At 37.4% G+C, this 12,818-nt stretch overlaps 2 protein-coding genes and 1 pseudogene across 3 annotated transcripts; all 3 read left to right on the forward strand.

Moving 5' to 3' along the window:
• The first annotated feature begins 215 nt into the window (after positions 1 to 215).
• Positions 216 to 5,869, forward strand: bscl2l (BSCL2 lipid droplet biogenesis associated, seipin, like). Of its 2 annotated transcripts, none has more exons than XM_016525597.1 (8): positions 216 to 786; positions 2,186 to 2,270; positions 2,686 to 2,829; positions 3,331 to 3,465; positions 3,620 to 3,717; positions 3,869 to 3,998; positions 4,661 to 4,730; positions 5,313 to 5,869. In XM_016525597.1, exons 1-8 carry the CDS (start codon positions 530 to 532, stop codon positions 5,555 to 5,557), a joined length of 1,164 nt encoding a protein of 387 aa, XP_016381083.1. In that variant the 5' UTR covers positions 216 to 529; the 3' UTR covers positions 5,558 to 5,869. The 2 variants fall into 2 exon arrangements, with proteins under 2 accessions (XP_016381083.1, XP_016381084.1); XM_016525598.1 differs by having other exon boundaries at positions 2,189 to 2,270.
• Positions 5,870 to 6,481: 612 nt separating this feature from the next.
• LOC107718499 (inositol-trisphosphate 3-kinase B-like) lies at positions 6,482 to 10,837 on the forward strand. The gene is made up of 8 exons (XM_016525599.1): positions 6,482 to 6,653; positions 6,984 to 7,872; positions 8,369 to 8,453; positions 8,604 to 8,817; positions 9,187 to 9,391; positions 9,754 to 9,855; positions 10,273 to 10,344; positions 10,617 to 10,837. The coding sequence occupies exons 1-8, from the start codon at positions 6,634 to 6,636 to the stop codon at positions 10,833 to 10,835; spliced, it is 1,806 nt and encodes a 601-aa protein (XP_016381085.1). The 5' UTR covers positions 6,482 to 6,633; the 3' UTR covers positions 10,836 to 10,837.
• A 927-nt stretch (positions 10,838 to 11,764) lies between these two features.
• LOC107718495 (nuclear RNA export factor 1-like) overlaps positions 11,765 to 12,818 on the forward strand; it is a 17,607-nt pseudogene continuing 16,553 nt past the window's right edge.

Consider the following 12,818-nt stretch of genomic DNA (forward strand, 5'->3'; position numbering starts at 1 on the left):
CTATGGAGGAGTTCAATTCAGAGGACTCTGGTGTTCAAGATGTGGGCCCTCAAATCAACGGGCTGGTGGTCCAGATCCTGGAGACGACGTCAGTGCTGCTGGTGCGAATCAGACAGAAGCTTTTGGAAATGGCTATTCTGATCTGTGTGATTCTGCTGGTGTTCTGGGTGGACTGTCTTTTTTTTTCCAGGAACCGACAGTGTCACACTCCATTACTGCAGGAAAATTCATTAAAAACGGCTTGTTCATTGATTCAGAACACTTTCGATGAATCAAAGTCAGACGTCAGAGCTTCAAGGGCAGAGGAAAAAACTCACAGGAGCTCAAAAACGGGAACATGAGGTGGTGGTGGTGGTGAGAAATGGGCAGCGTTTTTATGAGGAATGAGGGAGGTTTGGGTTATTTTGTAGATAAAACAAAGACACCAACGAGAGCTGAAATAGAAAGGGAAGAGGAAGTTGTGAAAGACTTTTCTGAGATAGCGGCGCAACAACACTGGACCGTTTGGAAGAACTAAATCTCAGTAAACATGCAGCCCACTATGGAGGAGTTCAATTCAGAGGACTCTGGTGTTCAAGATGTGGGCCCTCAAATCAACGGGCTGGTGGTCCAGATCCTGGAGACGACGTCAGTGCTGCTGGTGCGAATCAGACAGAAGCTTTTGGAAATGGCTATTCTGATCTGTGTGATTCTGCTGGTGTTCTGGGTGGCTTTATTCCTCTATGGCAGTTTCTATTATTCCTTTATGCCCACCGCCAATTTCATCACACCTGTCTACTTTTACAGGTGAGGTGTTTACAGGTACCCAGCAGAAAACTTTAAATCTTAATCAGTTTTTCATCTTGTTTTCCAGTAAACAAGCTTTCTTGAAAAGCACAATAGTGTGTGTGTGTGTGTGTGTGTGTGTGTGTGTGTGTGTGTGTGTGTGTGTGTGTGTTTTTTAAAGCATAAACCTCATAAAAACTTTAAATATCTTCTTAAAAGAAGAAAACACATTTTTCTTGTCCCAATCACAAAATCTTTATTCATGATTTAAGCATGAACCTCACAAAAATTATATGCATCGAACAAAACAAAAAAAATCCTAAAACCAGGTCTTTTGTAAGTCGCTTTAGATAAAAGTGTCTGCTAAATGAATCAATGTTAATGTAATAACTTATGCAATTATGTTTCAAAAAAGACCCCAATAATCTCACATATCTGACTTAAGATGAGACAATGTATCAAACTGCTCAGATTTGCTAACATACCCATGTCTGCAATTAAAATCTCAATGTGAACGCAAACATTTTTCATCAAAAGCATCTGAGCTATGCTATCCACATTTTATAATTTAACAGGTTTATATTCTCAATTTTTGATTTAAACATGTAAATCTGAAATAATAGTCAGAAAAATCTCATTTTTAATGGATTAGTTTATTGCACCTTTAGACAAAAAAAAGGTTTACATATGTGTTTTTTGTTGAGTATTTATTTTAAACATAAGCCTTTTATGGCTCATATAGTATGATATAGTAGAAAATGGATCTCATAGTCAAGGTAGAAAAAACTGCCCAACCTGAGCAAAATATGCAATTTGGTTGAGTTGTTGATATTTACATGGACAAAACGTAAGATGAATTTCTGATAGCTTGTAATGAAAAATCAATGAGAGCTTTATAACAGGAAATCAGACTAATTAAATACTGTAGATATCAGTTGTCACTCTATATCTCAATAATGTCTTAGTAAGATAATATTTAAATGCTTAGTTTTATAATCAAAGCACTGTAGTTTTTACTGTGGGGCAAAACATATATGTAATGCAATACAATGATGATTGAGAGATGAACAAATAAAAATTCCTCAAAAGCCTGATGGATCATATTTGATAGTCAAATTATAATAATAAATAAATAAATCTAAGTTGCTTTAGTCCAGTAAGTGTTCATCTTATAAATATATAAAAAGACAGGGTGTGCAACAGTTTTTTCAGCCACATTTTGATCATGTTGATAATACATATGCTTAAATACAGTCAAACTGAGAATCATTTTTAAAAGACACCACCTTGTCAGATGGTAACAGGCTGTAAAATATTGGGACTAATATCACAGAATCAGCCTACGTTCATCAGAGGTTTGACTGTGGTAGTTCTTGATGTTTGTCATCTGCTTGTTCATGTAGTATGTGTTTCTGATCAGCAGGACTGATTGTCCGTCTCCTCAACACTCTGTGTGTTCTTTCCCTGTGGCTAATGTCTCTTTACTGAAAAATGGAAAACATCAGGTGACCATCCTTGATCTCATCCTTGCTTAGTTTCTTTATTTTAAAGTTCTTTCAGACTTATGATTTTTATGGTTATCTTTTCTTGCTGAGTTTAGTACAGTATGTAAAACTGTGTACAGTATGCAATAAGTGTTTTGAATACTAGCATGCTGCATTGTTGTCAAATTACCTCACTACATGGCATGTTTATCTCTGCAATTGGTGTCCAGTTATGTTAGTAATAAACACATATTCACTTTACTTAGAGTTCTACATTGAAGTCAGGTTGCATACTGTACATATTGTGCAGTCATACAGAATATTTGTGGATAAAGAATATTTGCATACTATGCACAGTGGACATGCTTAAAAAATAATTTAAGTAGTATATTATTGCAATGCTGTTTTTTGCGTTTCTCTTTCCTGCCTACCACAGGTAATGACATACGATCAGCCCTATCAGATCACACTAGAGCTGGAAATGCCTGAGTCTCCAGCCAATCAGGAGCTGGGAATGTTCCCAGTGAAGATGACTCCCTATTCTAAAGCTGGTCAGATTGTTGACGTAACAGCCCGTTCTGTAAGTACACAAACGAGGAGACATGTACGCATAAAAAGCATTTTATGTTAAAAGTGTACATCAAATGTTTGCTTTTTGATAGATTACACTCAGTATCTGAAATGTAAATTATTCAACCAGTCGAATTCATTGAATACTTCACTTAAAAGGAATAGTTCACCCAAAAATGACATTTCTGTACACATTTACTCAACTGTACTCACATTATTCATGTCAAATGGCTTCAGGAGACTTGGAATATAGCACACAAGTCAAATGAACCACTTCTATGGTGCTTTTCCATACAGAAGCCAGTCATACAGGTTCTGAACCACATAACAGAATTTAAATTTTCAGGCTGACTATACTGTTAAGTTACTGTTGCAAAATGTAGGTTCACCAAAGCGAGCTTTGTGGTCTTTCTGAACCTGTTTAGAACATTTTGTTTTCACAATGCAGCTGTGGTATCTTGTCAGATCACCTCTCTCTCTCTTTCTCTCTCTCTCTCACTCTCTCTCTCAGGCAATGCTCCATTATCGCTCCTCTCTTCTTCAGGCTCTGGGCACAGTGGTCTTCTCCCCCATGCTGTTAACAGGAGCATCGGAGCAGAAACAGTCAGTCATAGTGGAGCTGTACTCTGAATTCAAAGATGATTCTGTGAGGGATAATTCTGAACACCCTAGCAACCACATAGCAACACACTAAAACCACTCAGAACACCTTAGCATTAGCAACCGCATAGAAACTCTATAAAACCACTCAGAATACCTTTAGCAGTTAGTATAATTGTCTCTTTCTTTTCTTTGTCCAGTACAAACCCACTGTTGGAGCCGTCATTGAGATCCATTCCCAGCATATTCAGATCTACAGAGCTCATCTCTACATCTTCGCTCACTTTACAGGCATCAGGTTTGTGTTTGTGTATTCCTGTCTTTTTGCTGTGTTGCTTGAATATAGTTCTCACATTTTTCCATATGCTCTGTGTTTGAGATAATCAGCCCACTCAAACATTCATCAAACTGGATGATGATGTCTTTACGAATCTCTCTGATCTGCACAGGTACCTGCTGTATCACTTCCCCCTGATATCAGCACTGATCGGGGTGATGAGTAACTTTGCTTTCCTCAGTTTGATCATTGTTCTCAGCTTCCTGCAGTTTAATCTAATCAGTCACAGGACTCCTGGAAAGGTGCGCTGCTCTAAAATTGAGCGTTTAATATTCAATATACAAGACACTTGCCAAGGACATACTCTACAAAAGTATGTAAACGTAGATGTGAATCATCGTAAATGCGTAATGATAATCATTAATGAGGCATTTCAAACCTCAGTACTCAAGGGAGTACAAATGTATGGAAGCTTGTTTATGCCACAGAATAAAAAATAAAGATAATTGTGACTTTTTATCTCACAATTCAGCCTCTTTTTTCTCATAATTGAGTTTATATCTCACAATTCTGATTTTTTTTCCATATATACTCAGAATATCGAGATATAAACTTGCAATTCTGAGAAAAAAAGTTGCAATTACCTTTTTTATTTTTTTATCCTGTGGTGGAAACAAGTGTCCATACAAATGTCTGTACCAATAAGTTGTGCTATCATTTAGGCAGATAGCCTGTCAACTTTATCAGTAAACACTGATAAAATGTAACACTCATTTGCTTTGTCTTATGAATTACACTTTAACAAATTTTTGGATTGCATTGTGTGAAATCTAGCTTGTGTACTTCTGTTCACATACTTGCATTCAGAAAGTTTTGGGCATTCTAGTTTTGAAATAGTGGCTTTGTGTTTCTTCTGGGGGTGTGTCTGTGTTAACAACATTTTTCAGTGTTTTCCTTGCTTCAGGCTGTTAAGCTACAAGAGGAAAAGAATAAACCAGATGGCCTGAATGATCAGTCTGAACCCCAGGATGAAGGCAAGGCACCAAGTGAAGTCTGGATTATGCACCATAATTTTTAGACCATTTGCAACCAATGTAATAATAAAAAGGGTCAAATTTGAAACGTAATTCTGGAAATTTATTTTATACTGGAAATAATATACATGAATTTAAATGTTATTCATTAAAATGAATAGTTCACCCAAAAAGTGAAAATGAGACCAATGCACATTAAAATCAAGAAAGCAGGTAAAATATGAATATATATACGTACCCACTGTATATATATGAAAAGCTAGTTTAGGAGATAAATGTTGTTCCAAACCTGTATGACTTTGTTTCTTCCGTAGAGCACAAAAGAAGATATTCTGACCCTACTGACGTCCTTGTATGAACAAATGGAAACATTTTTCTAAATATCTTGTTTTGTGTTCCACACACATGTCAGTGAGTAAATGACAGAATTTTCATTTTTGGTTTAACTAGCCCATTTACCACTTGCTAAACTAGGTTTTCCTAGCTTGATGTTTTTTGTTTGTTTTGTTTTTTGATGTGCATTGATCATATTTCTTTATGCAGCCACTACAACACATTTGTTGAATTCCCCTATTATTACAGAAAATGTTGATGCCATGGAGTGCAATTCAGTGGAGGTGGAAGAATCCATTCCAGACATGGGAGTGGAGGAGAGTGACGATGACTCCAGAGAACTTGCTGAAGATGAACCTACCTGTGAGGCTGGGGATGGAGAAATGATTTTGAAGCACAGGCATTTATCACAGGGCATGTTAAAGTCATCTCAAGCGTTAACAGGCACCATAGATAAAACTTACTACCGTGTTGGTGTCTGTTCAAGCTGCTAGAGAGGGAATGGAGCCGTCTGCTAAATGAGGGTAAAGGTTATGAAAAGCAAAGGCCACCCGCTGGACTTCATAGATTTGGTCAAAATGTCCTTGTTTTAAAAATATGAACTTCATGCTAGCCCTAATCTCTTGTATCATTATTGTAAAAATAATCAAGACAACCACAAATATACAGTATGGTGACCATTTATTGTATTGACATAACCTATATATCCAAAACTGACCTTTCTAGACATATCCTTTGTTGTTGTTATTATTATATTCCACAACACTGAAAATGGTGAGACTGTGCCAATAAATAGCCAAAGGAGGAGAGTGTAATTTGTTTGTGGTTTATGTCTGGAAAATAACATTATTAATTTGCATTCATTTACATGTATTCCACTTTTCAAAATGCAGAGACAACTAAGTTATTTTGTAAGAAAAGGAGCTAAAGGATATGACTTTACTGAAATTTATTTATGGACATTTATAATTATGACTTTGACATGGAAAAAAAACTTAATTTGAAAAATAAATAGAATAAAATATAAATTTTAAATATTTATACATCATGATATTGGCTGTACTGTTTTTATACTGATTTTATAAATAAAAATACTGTATAATAGTAGAGAGATTTAATAAGACTCAAAATTAAATGACAATTTGGGGCAAGATGTATATCCACCATCCAAGTAATTTTTTTAAATATATATATAATATTTTGATATCATTTTTTAAATCTAGTTTACTGTAAATGGTATAACATGGTGATAGCAACACCACAGTCATTAAGTTCAATTCCTGGGAAATTTGCATGCTGATCAAATTAATCCATCACAGCTGAAAACATCTACCAACTGGAAACACATCCATGACGTGTTTGCCAGAGTCGGTCTGCTGTGTTCTCGACACGAGAGTGTGGGCTAGCCGTAAGCCAACCTCCGAAAGAGCTCATTGTCAAATATGTTGTGGAAAACCATGATGTCACATTATGCAAAGCACTGTCGGAAATCGTTGACAGCTAGACTTTAAACTGGCGTTGAGTCTTTGACGCTGAACTGCTGGTGGGTTCAGTTTAACACACAGGAGTGATGAAAGATTGGCAGCTCAGGTATGTGGGAGTTGGTGCTTTTTCCCCCTACAAATAATTGTTTTGAACTTTGTTCCACTTCGCATATGTGGGCTATTTCCTGGACAAGATAAAGCTTATCTATTTTAAATTTTATCTATTTCTATAGGCAACTACCAGAGTCGGCAGTATTGTTTAGACCTAGGCTTTATATATGTCCAGGAAATCCCCCCCATGATCTGCCTTTTTAAATAACAATACTTTATTCATAAGATATTGAAGATTGTATTATGTTGTTAAGATGTCATCTGTCTATTATTCTGTTTTCTTTAGGTATGATCTATCAAATAACGATTTTGTTTATCCCCTCAGATTCTCTTCTTCTAGAGTTCAAAATAACAAAACAGGAGTTTCATCCATTTCTGATGAGAATTTTCCTCCAAGCGGCTTCATGAAAGACTTGGATTCTCCTCCAGAAAAAATGAGCATATTGTCAGAGAAGAAGAGCAATGGAAGTGATGGCGAGAGCATGAGAGATGCCATAGAAGAAAGGATTTTTGATTTCTCACCATCCTCGATCAATCAAAGTAATCATATCAAGAAAACAGGCTTCAGAGCCAGACCTAAACTGGCTTCTGCTCACGCCGTCCTTTCATCCAAGCTAGAAGATCCAACAGAAATGCAGACAAATGCATGTGAGGAACCAGAGGTTATGAAACCTGAACCTCTGGAACGTGTTTGCATGGATCCCCTACCAATACCTGCTGGAGAAACAACCAAGGACGAAGACGTGGAAGAGCAGAAAGTGAAAGAAAGGGTGATGGCAGGTGAAAATCTTGTTGAAGAGGGTTCAAATGTGGAGTTGAATGCAGCAACTAGGAAAAGCCTGTGGAGAAGCAAGATAGAACCGAGGGAAAGACTGAAGGAAGGGATGCGGGAAAGGCTGGGAGCAAGTGTGGAGAGTATCGATGAGAGTAACAAGGGAGATTTCAGCAACAAACGACTGCACAGGAAGAAGAGTTGGGGCTCAAGACAGAGAAACACACAAACGCTTGTGTCATCACAGGATGGAGAACATTATATGGAGGGAAGTGTGGAGAAAGATGGTGAGGAAGAATTAGTTCCACACCCTGTTCTCTCTCGGGTTCTCTTTCACTCCTCAACTTCATCCTCCTCTTCCTTCAACAACTCCTCAGCAGAAAGCGATGAGGTTTTCAGTGAAAATGAGGACACTGACACCCGGAGGCAGACCATGAAGAAGGTGAGTGGAACTCTGGGAAGGCTTAGAAAGCACTAAGCATTTTATCTAGATTCTGCAGAATCTCTCAGGACCAGTAAACTGGTGTCAGGTTCAGTCTGACCTGTGGACTAACAGAAGCGTTCTCTATTTTTTCGGTGCACTGAAATGTATCAGACAATTTGCATTATTCTGAAAGTGTACCCATAACATTGAGTATTTGAATAAGCTATTTGCATAGTACTGTAGACCACGACAGGGATAGAGTAGCACGTTACTGTCACATTTGCAATATTCCCAAAACAAATTCAACTTATCTTCAAATATCATACTTGATGAAAATATGCAATATACCCCAACGTCTGTGCGTCTGAACAGTTTCACAATGGGTAGGGTATAACCATCAAGGCTTTAAAAAAGCATGCTATTTTATGAACAATGTTGGGAAATGAAATCCAAAAAATTGTTTTTAAGGTACTGTTAGATAGCTGCCACTAAATGACTCCCATTTCTTTCCCAGTGTCGATCTTGGAGAACGTTTCTGACCATGATGCAGTGGTCCAAACGTACACAAAGCTCATGGATCCAGCTAGCGGGTCACCAAGGTACATAGCTGAGGCTTTTGACCATACCTTCACTTTCTATCAAAATACATCTTGTTATAGAAGTAAAATAGCTTTGAACATTTCTTTTGTATCTGCTGTCCATGAGCAGTATTTTGAAGACAGAAAATGAGTTTTGAATGCTCTGTCTAGGTAATGTGAGGCTGAGTGAGGGTGGCGAGGTGCTGAAGAGGTTTTGCGAGGTTGAGGCCGTCTGTCTGCAGGTCCTCATGTCTGATGCTCTCTGTCAGTTTGTGCCTCATTATTTCGGGCACATCAGTCAGGACGGAGAGCGATACATCCGTCTAGAGGATCTGCTTAGCGGGCTCAAAAATCCTGTCATCATGGACTGCAAAATGAGTGTGCGGTAGGAAGGAACCCAATAGCTTACCTCTAACACTGATAAATTTTTTACTTAATATTTTCAGTTTTGACTCATTGTTCCCTTAAGTCAAAGTGAGAGAAAATACATTAAAATGATGGAATTTGTGGGTATGTTTTATAAAATAGTGCAAGACTTAATATCAGTGTTGCACAAATGTTCCAATTAGTGATTTTCTGGAACTGAAAATTTGGCTAAATGAAAACTTGATTTTCAGTTTCAGTGTTTCTGTAAAAATTCGTTTCAGTGCATTTCTAGTTCTAGTAGTGCATTTTAATTTGCTACTCTACATTACATTGACCTTATATTTGAACAATAATGCAGTACCATCTGAACCTATGGCATTACTTGCAGGACATACCAAGAGGAGGAGATAAGTAAGGCCAGGAGCAACGCCATTGTGCGCTCTGATATGTATCAAAAGATGGTGAAAGTAGATCCGGCAGCTCCCACTGCAGAAGAACATGCACAAAGAGGTGTAACCAAGCTGCGTTACCTGCAGTGGAGGGATGACAGCAGTTCCACCTCATCACTGGGCTTCCGCATAGAAGGCATAGTGGTACGAAACATGAGGCTAAAGGCCCGGTCAGACCAAGAATGACAGCTATAACAATAACTATATAAGCACATGCTGCAGTTCTGCTGACTGCTGCTTTAAATTCTCAACCTCTTTAAAGTGGGATGGATTCTTATTGGCTGTCGATGCTTTTTATTATTCATCAAGCTGGAAAAAAGAAAATGATTCCAACGATATTGTTCTATTATACCATTATCATTATTTGTGTGTTGTAGACTCTGCTATTCTTTTCCCATTTTTAAAACTATATCACTATAGTTATTGTCTTTGGTGTGAATGGGCCTTGAAGAATTTACTGGCCATTTATATAGATTGTTTACTGTTTCCCACCATTTTTTTTTCAGATGAGAAATGGTAAAGTATTACGAGACTTTTACAAGACACGCACAGAAGCTCAAGTGACAGAAACACTGTTAACCTTCACCAGGAGGCAGGTTCACATTCTAGTGAGTGCACAGCATTTCATACTACCAGTTTGCCAATTATTTTATTCTCAAAATCTCACACAGATATAAATATTTATGTCAACATTCAAAAACAACTTAATCTCTGAAACAACTTTCCTTTCTGGCCCTCTTATTTTCCAAATAAATAAAACACCTGGTGATTCAATTAGTTCCTAATAGATCAAATTAAACCCACATATCCCATGTTTGTATATTTTGTTTTACTCTGAAATATGTCACATTGTTGAAGTAAATCGGGTTGTGAATGGAGATTCATGCAGTATATTTTAGTAAGCTTATATGACTATTATACACAAAATATGCCTGCTTGACAATATAATTGGAATATATCAAAATAAAAATAATTGCAGTTCATCCCAATTACAATACCCTCCATTGTCACTTTGTGTATCTCAGGAGGCCTACGAATCCAGATTACAGGCACTGAACAAAGCACTCAAGGAGTCAAACTTTTTCAACAGCCATGAGGTTAGTGCGAAGCTGTAAACGTGTCACCATTATCTGATGGTTTCAGTTTTCTTCAATACTACATTATGTACAGTTTGAAGCCTTAAAATCAGAATTGCCATTTTGGGCTGTGGAATTTCTGGTGAGAGACTTGTTCTACAATATAAATTACGCACATTTACCTCAAACATAAAATTTAAAGCTGTACAGCTCTGTTTTCATCTCAGAACACATTTTACAGGAATGTTGTTTACACACTGCCTCTGAATAAACATCATCTCAACTTCTCACAGATCATAGGCAGCTCTTTACTTTTCGTCCACGACTGCAGCGGCAAAGCAAACATATGGATGATAGATTTTGGAAAGACCATCCCAACCCCAGAGGATGTCCAGCTGAGGCATGATGTTCCGTGGGTGGAGGGAAACAGGGAAGATGGGTACCTCATCGGACTGACCTCACTTGTCACTCTGCTGGGGGAAGCCATCAAGCAAGCAGGGGAGCAAAGTTGAGAGTGACCTCATATATACTCACTTATACAGATGATTTCATGTTGGATCTATCAATAGACAACCGTACTGTCTTTTGGGCATTATACATCTTTACAGTTAACAGTATTAATAAAGCACTTGAGTTGCTATGGTTTTCGCAAATGTTCTTGTGGAATTTGTTATTATTTTTTTTACAAATAAAAGTTTGTCTATTAAATGTTTAATATGCTGAAAGTATTGCTTCACTTGTGTATTTTTTCTGTTAGATTTCCAGCTAATGTTCAAATGTTTACAGAGTAAATTCACAAATTTAAAGGGACAGATCACCCAAAAATGAAAATAGTTTTCAGTTTTTCAAAATGAAAATTTATTCACCCTCAAGTTGTTCCAAACCTGTATGAGTACCTTTCTTCTGTTGAACACAAAAGAGGATATTTTGAAGAATGGTAACTAAACAGTTGGTTATTGCTATTGACTTCCGCATCACTATTGTTCATATTTTGCTACAGCCATGCAAAATACCTCAAACTGTGCAGCTTGTTGAGGAGAGATAAGTTATTAATTTTGGTTATTAACATTTGGACATAAGAGTTTCACCTAGCAGAAAACTGAGAACACTACATAGATTTTTTTTTTTTTTTGCACCGATCCATATCTAGTGACCAGAGTAGCATTGACACTTGAAAGCAGGCTCTTTTTACATGATTAAGTCAGCAACCACCTACAACACCCTAGCAATGTGCTAAAAACACTAAAAACCATTAGAAACCATGGCAACTGGCCACAACACAAACAAATCATAGACAATTTAAAAACCTAGTTCTAAAATGGACCACTCTTTAAATGTCAATGCTTAAAAAAAGATGGTTAGTTTATTAAATAAATGATGTATATTATATATTTTAAAATGTCTAATTTATAGAATGGTTAAAAGATTCAACTACCTTGCTTGCTTGCGGATCCGTGCAAGACTGTGTGTTTTTGTTCTTGCCTGTTACATACGCACGCTCTTGTTTTCAACGCAAGATGAAGCACATTCGCACGTGCGTCGCTGCAAGATGCGAGTCGGTGCAAGATGATGACTCGATACCGGGAATGGTACCCTAACCTGTCTGTGATATCACGGGTTTGCTCTAGTTCCTCAGGTACAAAGTTAACATGATTTATGTCATATTAAAAACAAATATTGGTTTAGGATCTTGCGAAACAGGACTGAGCAAAAGTTATTAAGGCGGACTGATTGACAGGTTTGATCGTGGTCAGCTGCTCATATTTACATTTTCATCATATCATAACGAGGTTTTTATATTACTACCCAGCAAGCAATTTTGCGTTTAAAAGACGTCTATTAGACGTCTAAATATAGCCTAGACGTCAATATGGAACGATATTCCGGACAATTTTCAAAAGGAATAGCAAATTGTATTTTCAATTGCGTTTTCAATATGTGGACGCATAAATTGTGACACAATCCAAATGCAATTGCAAATCCTGCATTACCGTTTGCATTTTCGCTTTCGCGAACGCACAGTGACTGCCAAATTTCAAATGAAAAACCAAAGTCCATTTGCAACTGTATTTCCCATGTCTTAGGAGTTACGAGCCTGTCATATTTAAATAGCAATATTAATTACCATTATTTTCCACCTTACTTTATATTTTATTCAACAGTTTTAATCCGTTATGGAGTTCGCGTGCCGTACGTGGCACCAAAGCATTGCGCCTGCCTCAAGATCTCTCCCTATTTACAGCCACTGGACACCGCGATTGATGCACGTGATTTTTAATGTTATCTTGCCTTGGCTGTGGCGTGTTCTGTGACAGCTGCACCTAGATCTGACTGGTGAAGTGTCATCTGGGGCAGGCAGAGTAAGAGTAGCAGCATTTTCTGTTTTGTCACATGCATCTATCGGATCGTAAACAGACTGAGAGATCTTGAGGCAGGTGCACATAGGCTATTAGATAGGAATAAGATATAGGTGGCAAATAGGTAAATACGTGTAG

Source organism: Sinocyclocheilus rhinocerous, unplaced genomic scaffold (assembly GCF_001515625.1).
Source record: "Sinocyclocheilus rhinocerous isolate Xijiao unplaced genomic scaffold, SAMN03320098_v1.1 scaffold2378, whole genome shotgun sequence".
NCBI classification, from domain to species: domain Eukaryota; kingdom Metazoa; phylum Chordata; class Actinopteri; order Cypriniformes; family Cyprinidae; genus Sinocyclocheilus; species Sinocyclocheilus rhinocerous.